The sequence below is a fragment of the Eretmochelys imbricata genome, chromosome 12, assembly GCF_965152235.1.
Source record: "Eretmochelys imbricata isolate rEreImb1 chromosome 12, rEreImb1.hap1, whole genome shotgun sequence".
NCBI lineage: Eukaryota > Metazoa > Chordata > Testudines > Cheloniidae > Eretmochelys > Eretmochelys imbricata.
In genome coordinates, this window is record NC_135583.1 from 42,920,616 (window position 1) to 42,934,222 (window position 13,607).

The 13,607-nt window shown below is 49.3% G+C and overlaps 1 protein-coding gene across 1 annotated transcript in view; it reads left to right on the forward strand.

Moving 5' to 3' along the window:
- The window catches only part of LOC144273009 (uncharacterized), a 117,548-nt gene extending 111,929 nt beyond the window's left edge, over positions 1–5,619 (forward strand). The window contains exon 4 of the mRNA XM_077831443.1: positions 5,530–5,619. Coding sequence (XP_077687569.1) covers positions 5,530–5,619 — 90 coding nt within the window. The remainder of the gene's footprint in view (positions 1–5,529) is intronic.
- The last annotated feature ends 7,988 nt before the right edge of the window (positions 5,620–13,607 follow it).

Genomic DNA, 13,607 nt, shown 5'->3' on the forward strand with positions numbered 1-13,607 from the left:
AATTAAAAGATTCAAGGGCAACCCTCCTCTTCCTGGAGAAATACACTCCATCACCAAGTAGGAAGTATCATAGACAACCATGCAAGCGCAGAGCAGCATTACAACCCTTCTACCCACAAAGAGGATATGAACCACCATGAAAGTGACAGAGGATGCAGCGGAACAAATGCAATACTGTTCCTTCCAACCACAACCTCCCATCAAGAAATACTTTTGGCAGGATCACAGAGAGCTGTGAACCAACTCAGATGTCATGTACTCCTACCTCAGAAATCCAAATTGGTAGCTGCCTACCGAATTTTTCCCCTGCATGGTGGATAACGGACAAATGGGTTCTTTACATCATTCGTTTCAGATATGCCATAGAGTTCCTTTCCCCTCCCCCTCCAAAACCTTCTTCCCCAGTCCTTTTCAAGGACCACTATCAAGAGATACTAGTTCAGAGAGTAGACTCCCTACTTCAGTGGGGAGCCATAGAGCCCCATCCGGAATGGGATTTTGTTCCAAATATTTTCACATCCCCAAAAAAAGAGACCAATTTTAGACCTCCCAGTAACTAAGTGTCTCTATCCAGGTTGAGATTCAGGATGGGAACCCTGGCATCGATCTTTCTGCCCCTAAGCAGCGATGACTGGTTCACAGCTCTTGATATGAAGGATGCCTGTTTTCATATAGACATCCACCCCTCTCACAAGATATTCCTGATGTTCACTGTAGATCAAATCCATTATCGATACAGGGCGCTCTCCTTTGGCCTAGCGACGGTGTCTAGAGTATTTACAAAGGTGCTATCAGTAGTGGCTCTACGTTTCTAATTACACCGCTTGACAGTCTTTCCTTATCTAGACAATTAGCTATTGACAGGGAAATCTCATCAGGAGCTACTGACATCAGCCTCATCTCTGCCCAGTCATCTAGCATCACTGGGAATGTGCGTGAACACAGAAAAGTGCATTTTAGTTCCAATTTATCAGAGCAGCTCTAGACTCTGTCAGGGCCAGAGCTTACCTACCTCTGGACAGATTCCAACGGATGACCAGTTTGATCAATCAGCTCAGAAAGAGCCCATGTGTCAGATGCTGCCTCCTGATAGTCAGGCCTAGTAGTCACACTGGTGGTTGAAGCTGGATGTAGGGTCAGGACTAGGCAGAGGGACAGGCTGGGGGCAGGCCCAAGATCAGAGTCTGTAGACAAGCCAAAACAGCACCTTAGTTGGAGCCCAGGTGCAGCCTAGAGGTCAAAGGCCATGAACAAACCAAATCAGTACCATAGCTGGAGTTCAGACACAGGCCAAAAGTTGAAGCTGGGTGGTCAGGGTCCGAGGGGGTCAGGAGGCAGAGGCAAGGCTGGAGCAGGTCAGTATCGGAGCAAGGTCAGAGTAGCGCAAGGACAAGACTGGAACAGGGCTTAGGCAAGGCTGGGGCAGGAACAGGAACTGGATCAGGAGCAGGCTGGGAGGTGAGAGAGTCTGACACACTGTGAGACAGCAAGAGGGTTCCTGGCCAGTCAGTGCTGTTGCACAGACTGATCGGCAGCTCTGGCAGAGTTGCGGAAATACCTGATCCTGGGGGTCATCTGACCCAGGCTGCACACTGCTTGCCTGAAGGCAGGAAGGGTCAGGTCGTGCAGCTGGATTGTTGCATGCCTGAGTGGTGACTTACCACAGCTCTGCGGGAGGGCAGCTGAGCGAGCAGCCCTGGTTTGCGGCAGGTTTGCTTCACACCATGAATGTCAGTTTGCTCATGCCTTATCCTCAGTAATGAGCTGCCAAAATCTTAACAACCGGTTCCCTCCTCACCCCACGAGGGGGTTGTGGACCGCCCCGGGTCTCCTGCCCCATCCAACCCCCCGCGTTCCTTGAGGCCCCCCTGGAACTCCTGACTGCCCCCAGAACTGGGCAGGAGGGTCTTGTGGGCCACCGTAGTGGGTGCCCACTGTGCCCTGCCCCTAAGAGCCTGAGGCACCTGCCGGGGGGGCGAGGTGGGGAGTGCCGGCAGTGCTTACCTGGGGCAGCTCCCAGGAAGCATCCGGCAGGTCCCTCTGGCTCCTAGGAGCAGGTGAGCGTCGCTAGGGGGGGAGCAGGGGGAGCGGCCGCTCCCCCACTGATCACATCAAAAGTGGTGCCTTAGGCACCGACTCCCTGGGTGCTCTGGGGCTGGAGCCCCCACGGGGAGAATTTGGTGAGTGCAGAGTCCCCAACGGCAGCTCCCCACCCAGCCCCAGCTCACCTCCGCTCCCTCCCCTGAACGCGCCGCCCCGCTCAGCTTCTCCCCCTCAGCTGTTTGCGCGGGAAGCCTGGGAGGGCTGAGAAGCAAGCGGCGGCTTCCTGCTCAGGCCGAGGGTGGCAGAGGTGAGCTGGGGCTGGGAGCTGCCACTCATCCCGCGGCCAGTCTAGGATCCTGGCCCCGCCCACATAGAGCGGGTACCTACCTTCTCCCTGGTTCTGGCCCTTCTCTTCCTCTCTCTCTCTGCACTGAGCTGAGGGTGGGAGTGCACTGAGCACAGGGCTGGGGGTGAAAGAGCAGGCTGGGGCTGGGGGTTGGGGTGCAGAGTCTGGCCAGGAGCTAGAATGAAAGGGGGGCTCAGGGTTGGGGTAGGAGGTTTGGGTGTGGAGTGCTTACCTGGGCAGCTCCCATTTGGTGTGAGGGGTGCAGGTAGGAATGTGGGGGAGGGGTGCAGGAGCTCCCAGTTGGTACTCAGGGTGGGGGTGAGAATGTGGGGGGTGCAAGAGTCGTGGGGTGTGTGGGGGCTGGGTATGTGTGGGGGGTGCTGGAGTAAAGGCTGGGGTTGTGGGGGGGTGCAGGGGTCAGGGCAGGAGGCTGGGGGTGTGGGCTAGGGTGATGGGGGTGCTCCGAGTCCCCTGCCCAAAGCGGCTCACGGCAGGGGGCTGGAGAGGATAACCCTGAGTCCATCCCCACCTCCCCAAGGCCCCATCCTCACCTCGGCCCCATCCTCACCTCGGCCCCATCCTCACCTCTTCTCCGCCTCCTCCCCGGAGCAGCGAGCGCGCTGCGGCTCTGCTTCTCCCCCTCCCCCGCAAGGGCCATCAGCTGATCGGCAGCAGGGAGGGAGAGGAGGAGGGGCAGGAACCCAGCACACTGGGGGAAGAGGCGGGGAAGGGGAGACCTGGCCTGCCCTACAGCAGCAGCCAGTAGGACCAAGCTTCTTCACCCTGCCCCTGCGGGGTGGGCAGGATTTTTAATGGCATGCTGCTGCCTGCCGAGGTCCCGGCCTGGGTTTGGCAGCAGGCTGAACGGGGCCGGCAGGCAGGAGCGTGCCATTAAAAATCGGCTTGCATGCCGCCTTTGGCACGCGTGCCATAGATTGCCGACCCCTGCCCTAGTGCAAGCCTCTGGAATTGATGCATCCTTTGTCTCAGTAGTCCCTTACTCATCAACACCACACAAGTCTTTGCACCCTTCTCCCCAGTAGAAAGAGGAATACAGGTAGGGGCCAGCACTTGAAGAATAAAGGTTACTTAGCTGTATAGTAACTGGAGTTCTTTGAGATGTATGGTCACTATCTGTATTCCACTGTCCACCCTCCTTCCCCTCTCCTTCGCATCTTTACTCAAGATTCATCGTAGCAAAGGAGCTGGAGATGATGGTAGGTTCATGCTGTCCCTTATACCCTGGGTTTGGAGCTTGAGAAGAGGAAGGGCACAGGCACTGATCAGCAGACACTGCTAGCAAAAATCTTCCTGTCTCAGGTGCATGGAGCACATGCACGCACACCCATAGCGGAATACAGGTAGGGACCACACACCTCCGAGAACTCCAGTTACTATACAAGTAAGTAACCTCTCTATCTGGGGATCTGAGGACTCCAGGTTATTGCCAGAGGTGCTTGTGTTAGCTTCTTTTCAAGCTGGGGTGTGGGGTGGGGAGAGGACCTTTACATGCACATATCCAAATGATCAGGGGACAGGACCGTTACACACCTCCATACACACCCCAAAGTGAAGCAGGACTGGCGTACTGTTTTCTGCTTCCAGTCTGTTATTTTCTGCTTGTTAGCGCTTGAGGTGTCTGGCTGCATTGGGAATCGCACTGTTTATCTTTCTGTAATGTCACAGCTGGTAAAACACCCTACCAGAGTAAGGAGCCAGCCTGCTAAGATTCTGGCTTTGTACAGGTTGTACTCTTCCCTGACTATGTTAAAAGAAGTAATAATCAGATTTGGAAAACTCCCTCTCTACAGTATTTCCAACCTCAAGTTCTCAAAAATCACGAGATATTAAAAATACCTTGTAGATCTTTTTGTTTTCTGCCTGGGGTTTGAGCCTTAAGGTTAATGTTTTAAAGCTTTCCTTTGCAACCAGGAAGCCTAGAAAATTATGTTTTCAAACGGAAGCTGATATTCTCACATTACTGCATGTCTCCAGGGCCTGAGGTTTTAACAAAACCACCAAATATTCAAGGGTTGTGATAAAATCATGAGATCATGGCAACGCTGCCCCTGTGAAATAGGCTGCATCTAGGCTCTTTTAGGGCAGACCCCAGGTGTGTCCAGGCTGAGAGAGCCATATGTATAAGTGTAGGGAGTGTGGTAGGCTGTAATTTATGTCCTACATTACCTGGACACAGGGAGTGGGAAAGTATGTGATGCTCCCAAAGGTATGGTGTAGGTGGGGCAGGGTTTGGTGGTGGTTTGGAGGGTTGAATGTGCTTACTATGAGCATGAGATCCTTGACATTTAGTTGGCATTGGTCCTGCTTTGAGCAGGTGGTGGGACTAGATGACCTCCTGAGGTCCCTTCCAGCCCTGAGATTCTATGATTCTATGACATAGGAGTGGGAGGTTGTAATGGAAACATGACATTTTTAATAGACGGAGGCAGCTGGTAATGTCTGTGTGATTGGTGTGTATGTAGGGAGGAAGCAGTAATCTCTGTTTGAGATTGTGACCATACTAGGGAGAGGAGGAAGGAGGGGCCAGGTGAGGATGTGATACTAGTCTCCTTATTTTAATGTCAGTCCTCTGAACCGAGGGGCCCGAAAGGACATGTGATTCAGGCTATGTTTAGGGCGGGATGAGGGAAGCATTTCTGTAAGAAAAGGAAACTGTTAAAGTAACCAAAGCCTGTCCTCAGGGGAACCATAGTATGTATGTGTAATGGTGAATGAGCTGGGATGTGTACCTGGCTAACTAGCAATCCACTTCCAGGACTGGAGTAGCCTTTCTTGGTCTCCTCATGAAAGAGTATTCTAATCCTTTGATCCACTGACTAGGACATAGGGATGAGACTTTGTTTTTATTGATCACTTCTCAGAGTTAAAGGGAAAATTGTTAACCCAAAATGCAGTTTCCTAACCATCCAAACTCTTCAAGAATCCCCTCGTTTTCATTTGTTCTGATTCCTGGGCCTGCTCTAGAATACTCTTGGTGGGGGTTCACAGTATTCTCAAGCGATATGTTTAGGGGTATTTGCAAATCCATATTTGTGGAGTAACCTGTGGAGATTACAGCATGAGCTTTGTTCTTGCAGCAGCGGCTCAGTAGTGATAATTCCCTTTTCTTCTTGCATTAGACTGTGGATTCCCTGGAGGAAGAACCTGATTACCTGCTTTGCTGTGTTCAGCTTAGGGAGGATGGAAGCATCTGTTGTGTGAAGCTATGATTCTTGGCCTGTTCAGCAGCTGTAGGATCGAACTGGTAATTTAAGGCCAGTTACAGTTGAAAGGGAAGCTGTTCCTGGTGGATGTGAGGGCACTTTCACTGTGCGGTACTTAAACCCAGCCAACTGGAGACCGAGGTGTCACTCACTTCCAGTTTTGATGCACTAGTTGGGAAGAATGCATCAATGCATAAACATCAGTGCCAGAGTGTGGTTATGTGGATCAATAAACCACAGGATGTTTCAGATTTTGGAATACTAAGAAACAGTGAGGCCACTCCATGGAATATCGTGTAAGTGTACCTACCCAAAACTATATCTGAGAGGCACAGGTACCAAGGAGTCCACCACATTGTATGTACCAAAATACCAAAGAGAGGGAGGAGGTGGGGTCTGAATACTTGAAGCTGTGTTTGGACGGGGATGGACAGAGACGGGGCTCTAGCGCATACCTGAAGTCATTTACCAAAAGAGGAGGGATGAGATGCTTATCCTTGCTCTAGATCAGCCTTGTGCCTTCACAGGATATTGGAATTTAAAACATGCCTAGGCTCCAACTCTAGAGGTGCTCTGAGGCTGGAGCACCCATGGAAAAAAATAGAGGATGCTCAGCACCCACTGGCAGCCCCGCAGGTCAGCACTTCCGCCTCTTGCCCGCCGACAGCCCCACTGATCGGCTCCTCTCCCTCCCTTCCTCCCTCCCTCCTTCCCAGCGCCTCCCGCTCACCATGATCAGCTATTCCACCATGTGGAGGAGGAGCGGGGGCAGGAAGAGGCAGGGGGAGGGACGGGAAGAGGTGGGGGTCGGGGGGATGGGAAGAGGTGGAGCTGGGGTGGGGGTTGGAGAAAGGGGTGGAGTGGGGACGGGGCCTGGGTTGGGGTGGGGGTGGGAAGGGGCAGGGTGGGAGTGAGGGCTTGTAGGAAGGGGTGGAGCGGGGGTGGTGTCTGGGGCGGAGCAGGGGTCAAGCACCTCCCGGGATCTGAGTAAGTCGGCACCTATGAAAACACGGGTTGCTTTTCTAAGTATTTCTTACCTCCCTTTCCTCCTCCCTATCCATAGGGTCACTTACACTGACATGCTGATTTCTGGTGAAAGGGTTACTGCCTGCTTGGCCTGGGCATGCACCATGCTCTGGTTGTATAGTAATGCTCCAATAAAAATGAATCTGTGTTCCCGTGAGGACCTCAGGGGCCTGAAATGTGACTAACCTTAAATCTGTAGTGTTGAACATTGTCTGGGTTTTACTTGGATTCTTGTTTCCCCACCCCAACAAGTGCTGATAACTTTGAGGGGGAAAAGATCCTGTTGTGGGGCAAACTCTACCAGTTGCTTTGCACAATTGGTTAGTCAGCACTGTGCCCGGAGGCTTACACGCTCCTGCCAGTCTCACGGGGGTGCTGGTGCTCCGAGAAGTAAACACACAATACACAGCCGTAGGTTGAGGGCAGCGACTCTGGAATAAACTTGGGCCATGACTACACCAGGAGCTTAGGGGGGAGCTGCCGCTAGTTCAGGTGAGGTTAAATTGACAGAGTGATGAAAACACCGGAAGTTGCAGGGGTCTGGACTGTGGTAGGGTTCCCCAGAGAGGTGTGACCTCTAGAGCAGCTGAACTGCTGATTACACCTGTAGGAATTTTATTTCTAAAATTTCTTTGTGAAGACAAGGCTTGAGAGAAGAAATTTCTCGCTGCTTTTTGGCATAACCTGGGTTAGTTAAGCGCTTAGGAGTTGTACATTGAAGTGATGTAGTGATAGTGCTATTTGGATATGGGGGGAGGGGCTGATTAAGTTCCTGAGAGTTAATTCATATCTCACAGATGCATCTCATAAGCAGCAAAAGCTGACACAGATACATCAACCGTGTTTAACACACCACCCTTGTGCTTCAGAAACTACTGGCTCCCTATTCTCACTAAAACTAAATTCACAGTCTGGGTCCCAATTTACGATGGCCTGAATGGTCTGGGACTAGCTACAAGCCCCCACCCCCACCCTCTATGAGCCTCAGGAACAATACAGATGAAAAAATCCAGGATTAGATTCTCATGTTGTGAGCAGAGCTGTGGCAGCAGCTTCATCAGAGAGAGCAATGGCTATCTCCAGAAGAGACGTGCCACACAGCTGTGTTACTGGTGCCTGGACTTCACTAATCACAGGTTTCAGAGTAGCAGCCGTGTTATTCTGTATTCGCAAAAAGAAAAGGAGGACTTTTCTGAGGACTTTTCCTCCACCCTAACAAAGAAAATAACAGAACACCACTAGCCGTCACCTTCAGCCCCCAACTAAAACCCCTCCAACGCATTATTAAGGATCTACAACCTATCCTAAAGGATGACCCAACACTCTCACAAATCTTGGGAGACAGGCCAGTCCTTGCCTACAGACAGCCCCGCAACCTGAAGCAAATACTCACCAACAACCACATACCACACAACAGAAACACTAACCCAGGAACTTATCCTTGCAACAAAGCCCGTTGCCAACTGTGCCCACATATCAGGGGACACCATCACAGGGCCTAATAACATCAGCCACACTATCAGAGGCTCGTTCACCTGCACATCCACCAATGTCATATATGCCATCATGTGCCAGCAATGCCCCTCTGCCATGTACATTGGTCAAATTGGACAGTCTCTACGTAAAAGAATAAATGGACACAAATCAGATGTCAAGAATTATAGCATTCATAAACCAGTCGGAGAACACTTCAATCTCTCTGGTCACGCAATCACAGACATGAAGGTCGCTATCTTAAAACAAAAAAACTTCAAATCCAGACTTCAGTGAGAAACTGCTGAATTGGAATTCATTTGCAAATTGGATACTATTAATTTAGGCTTAAATAGAGACTGGGAGTGGCTAAGTCATTATGCAAGGTAGCCTATTTCCCCTTGTTTTTTCCTACCCCTCCCCCCCCCAGATGTTCTGGTTAAACTTGGATTTAAACTTGGAGAGTGGTCAGTTTGGATGAGCTATTGCCAGCAGGAGAGTGAGTTTGTGTGTGTGTGTGTCCCCAGGAAAAAAAAAAAAGGAGGGGGGGTGAGAGAGCCTGGATTTGTGCTGGACATGGCCCACCTTGATTATCATGCACATTGTAGGGAGAGTGGTCACTTTGGATGAGCTATTACCAGCAGGACAGTGAGTTTGTGTGTGTGTTTTTTGGAGGGGGGTGAGAGAACCTGGATTTGTGCAGGAAATGGCCCAACTTGATTATCATGCACATTGTGAAGAGAGTTGTCACTTTGGATGGGCTATTACCAGCAGGAGAGTGAGTTTGTGTGTGGGGGGGTGGAGGGTGAGAAAACCTGGATTTGTGCTGGAAATGGCCCAACTTGATGATCACTTTAGATAAGCTATTACCAGCAGGACAGTGGGGTGGGAGGAGGTATTGTTTCATGTTCTCTGTGTGTATATACAGTCTGCTGCAGTTTCCACGGTATGCATCCGATGAAGTGAGCTGTAGCTCACGAAAGCTCATGCTCAAATAAATTGGTTAGTCTCTAAGGTGCCACAAGTACTCCTTTTCTTTTTGCGACTTCACTAATGTCATCACTGAGTGCTAAAAGCTGCACGGATTCATCTTTGGTAGGAAAGTTCATCCCTAAACCAAGAAAGACTTTTTTTTCTATCAGGAAGGGGGAAATAGTCTGATTTTTCTCTGTCTTCTCCCTCATTTCTCCATACTGCTAACTGCGTCCCTCTGGGTACAGGTTGGGCCAAGAGGTCAGGAACCAGAATGGAACTGTCTTACCTAATAAGGTCCTTTCTGGCACTGATCTCTTCACAATCCACAAAGGTCAGAGTGTCTTGTTCAGATAAACTGAGAAGTTCTTTGCATATCTGTCCACGTGTATCCCACTCTAGGTGCACATGCGTCCCATGCGTGTGAGATTGGACTCTTAACCATCAATGGCTGGTCTGTAGGGACCGTGCATATGCCCTGCCTGCCCTTGCACTCCCTGCAGCCCCATGTGGCATAAAGAGCAGAGCAGCCCCAACCACCACTCTTTTACAGCCTGTGGCAGCGAGTCAGAACAACCTCTGTGTCCCTCTAGCTTCCCTGTGGTAGAGTGTTCGTTGTTAGTAAATTAGCTGTAGTTGTTAATATGGTATTTTTTTCCACTTGTGTTTTAGCTCACTGTCCACTATACCCCCCTGTGTCATTATCGAGGGTATAATCTGGACTGTTGAACAGCTGTGTCCCCTCAATTCTTCACCCTGGGTGCCTTCTACACTGTTTTGCTGTGTGAGCAACCACTCCTAGTCTGCTTACACACAGCCTCCAGCATGTAAGCTACTCCCTGTTATGAGTGCTATGGCCAGCAACTTTAATAAGTCTTAAAGTCTTGATATGCTGCTGTGTCTACAGCAGCTAAGTTGGCACCTAATTATGCTAAGCGTGCTAATTATGCCCTAGTACCAGGTCTGCACTGATCATATGTTGCCAGTTTTCACCCTGTGGTCCATGAAACTTGATACTGTCTATCTCATTTAGCTCAGGACTGGCTAGAGAGAGGAAAATTTCTTTTGCACCAGCTTCAACATTAGTAACAACTCAGTACCAATTATCTCAGTGCAGACATCCTTCTTTCCAGTTTCATTTAAAACATCCTGGAATTTGAGGGACTGTTCTGAATCTGAATCTCCTTTGCTGGAAGTTTCACCTCTATCTGCAGTCTATAAAACCGTTATGGTATGACCCTAAGGTACTGATCATGAAGATTTTATTACATTCCTCTTCATCAATACTGACTTCTCACTGGGTGCTCTTGAGTCCTCTGCAACTTTCTGTGAACCCGTGTGGGACAGTACATCCCATAGAGGAGTAGTCTTCTACAATTTCATCATCATCTGCTTCTAATAGAAGTCCCTTTTGGTTCCATTTCATTTGAACTGTCTTGGGAAGAAAAAATAACGACATCCCAATCTGACTCTCATCATAGGAGATGTGCGTTGGACAGATCTCAAACCTCATGGAAACAGCCTCCTTGGCACCAGATATGCCCTATCTGTATGGAATACAATCATAGCCGTGCCGGCCATCTTGGACCCCTTACTCTCATGACTCAATTCCATATAATGTGGATCATGCCATGCCTGGGGGTGAATCTCCAGTGGAACCTCATAAAGGAGTTCAGCGACTTCAACCTGAGGTTGCTTGCACAAAGAGCAGGAAATATGAAGTGAAGAAGAAGGTAATTTTTAAGAGGAAGACTCATTGACAAACATGGCATTGTCTTCTTCCTCAGCAATGAAGCTGCCATTCCAACAGCTCCAACTTCAATGGATGCCTGTGATAGGGTTCGACTCACCACCACAGCGCCTTCTTCTGGCCATCCTGGGCATTAGCTCTGGTTTACCGGTGCGCCCTCATCTAGTGGTGTCTCGCCGCCACTGCTTCTGTCGTCAAGTCCCATGTCGCTCTCGTGACCGCAGTGTCCTCTTCTGGACACAGCCCTCCAGCTATCCCCCACTTGGTTCTTTCCCCGCTTCCGGGGGATCGACAGTCCTCAGACCTACCACTTGCCTCAGTGGAAGACTGCAGTCCATGTACTGGCCATTCCCCTCAGTGGCCAGTGCGGGAAAGGAGGGAGTCCAGGCCTGCCCACTACTCCAGGCCCCGACCTAGGGCCCCTATAGCCAGCAGCCACATACTGCCCCTCCTCCAACTCCACCGTCTCCTTTCCTGGGCCACTTCCCTGCAGCCCCAGCACCTCCTCTGACCTTGTATCAGGGCCTCAGTTAGGCAGCTGTCAGGCTGGAGCTTTCTCATACTCTGCTGACTCTGCCCAGCACTGCTCTGTCCATGGTGCTCCAACCCTTTAAGCAGCCAGTCCTTCTCCCTCAAACTCCAGAAAGTGACTGCCCCTGCTCTGCTCAGCAGCCCCTTCTTATATGGGCCAACCTGTCCCTGACTGGCTCCTCCAATAAACCTTTCCCTAATTGGCTGGCACTACAAGCCTTTTCCTTATTGGCTGCCTCCCGCACAGCTTCCCCAAGGTTACTTTAACCCCTTACATACCAGTGAAGGGCAGTCGCCCCATCACAATGCCTGTAAAGTTTTCCAAGACCATCTTAAGAAGATAGCAGGTGCCCTGGAGATACTGCTAGAGGTGATACAAGAAAAATCATATACATTTTTTGATATATTATATCTGGTTTCCCAGGGTCAGTTACTAAAGAGCATTACTGAAGGCATTCTAAATCCTATCAAGGATCTTTGGCAGACCCCAGCTTTGATCATTGCCACATCTTAGTGAGCAGACCACAGATACCAAGTCCTCCCAGGGGGCTTTGAATATTTTTATAATCACTGTATCTCAGGTTCTTTAGTTGTGTGAGTGGCAAACAATCTGGTCCACCCAAATCAACTCCAAAGGTAAAGAAACGGAAAAGTTTGAGTCTTTGGCTAATTTGAGACAGAATCGCCAACTGTTGGGCTTTGCTAGCCAAGTATGATCATCTCCAATGTGATAGTTTAGTGCAGTTGATTGCCATCTCTACAATCAACTCTTGATACTGCAGATACAGCCACAAGATCAATGGCTTCTGGTGGCACAATGAGAGAGAGCATGTGGGTTGATTCAAGCTTACATCCCAAAAGAAGTCCAGTCCACAACAGAAGACTTATCTTTTGTAAGACATTACTTATTTTGCTCAAAGACTGATGAAGTGCTACACTCATTGAAAGATTCAAAGTCATCTCATTGGTCTCTAGGCCTATATACCCCAGCAAACAGGACAAAGCAATTCAAACCTCAGGTTTCCTTGAGACAGAGACCATCCTCTTCCTACTTCTATCATCAGAGAGCAACTGAACCTTTTAAGAAGAGATCCTGATTATAAAAAGAGGGATCATCTCTAACGTCCCACGCTGGATCTAACCAAAGGTAACACTGTGGTCAAGAGTTCTATGATCAGCCAATACAACCAGGTGTTTCTCCTCCCATGTCATTTCCAACTGATAAGTCTCCAGCTTACAGCAAAAATTCTTGTTGACAGAGACACTGCTTCCCAATTTCTGGGACAGAGAATTCTATTATCCAGCTTTCCTAATTCCAAAGAAGAATCAAGGTTGGCATCCTATTCGGGACCTCAGGAGGCTCAGCAAATTTATCTACCACATCAAGTTTCTCATGGTTTACTCTTGCTTCCTTAGTCCCATCTCTAGATCCCATGGATTGGTTCTTAACTCTTGATTTACAGGATGCTTATGTTCCTATGTCCATCCATTCAGCCCACAGGAATTCTCAGTAGCAGAGATACACTACCAATTCAGACTACTCCCTTTCGGGGTCTCTGTGCATCAAGAGTCGTCCTCTTCTTCTCTGACACTTTCCTATTTGAGGTTGGCAGCTTTTATAGCCTTCTTCCAAAACTCTTGATTGTATGCCAGGCTGCCATATAGATTGGTCTCTTTGAGGTTCACTGATATCTGGTCCATGTACTGAGTCTTTGATCTCCCACTTGGTTGTCTTCCAGCCACAATCACTTCAAGAGCCATTCTACCAATATAACTCTCAGGTCTCCGCTGGATATGCCCATACCAACATAGTCTAGCTGCCCTCAACTTGTCTTTAATTGGAGCAACCTGCATTAGGCCCCTTACAACCTCATTTTGTTTCCTGTCATGAACTGGCCAACCATTTGATTATCTCAACATCTTAATTTCCATGGTGAAGAGCATACTGAGTTTCTTTTCTGTCGCTAGCCAAGTCTCTGTTCTGTATGTTAAGATGGGTAGAATGACAATTTTATATACTTTACCTTTTAACTTTATTGGCAACATTTTTGTCACTTAGAAATGGGGTCAGCTCTCACCATTTGCACCAAGCAGCTTTAGTACAATGCCAGCATCATTCAGGAGGGCACCATCATTAGAGCCCTGCAAATCTGTGGATATTGACTTTATATTCCTGGACCATGTTTGCGGTTGGATGTGAATGCAAATTTCATATCTGCACAGGGCTGAAACCATCATGACC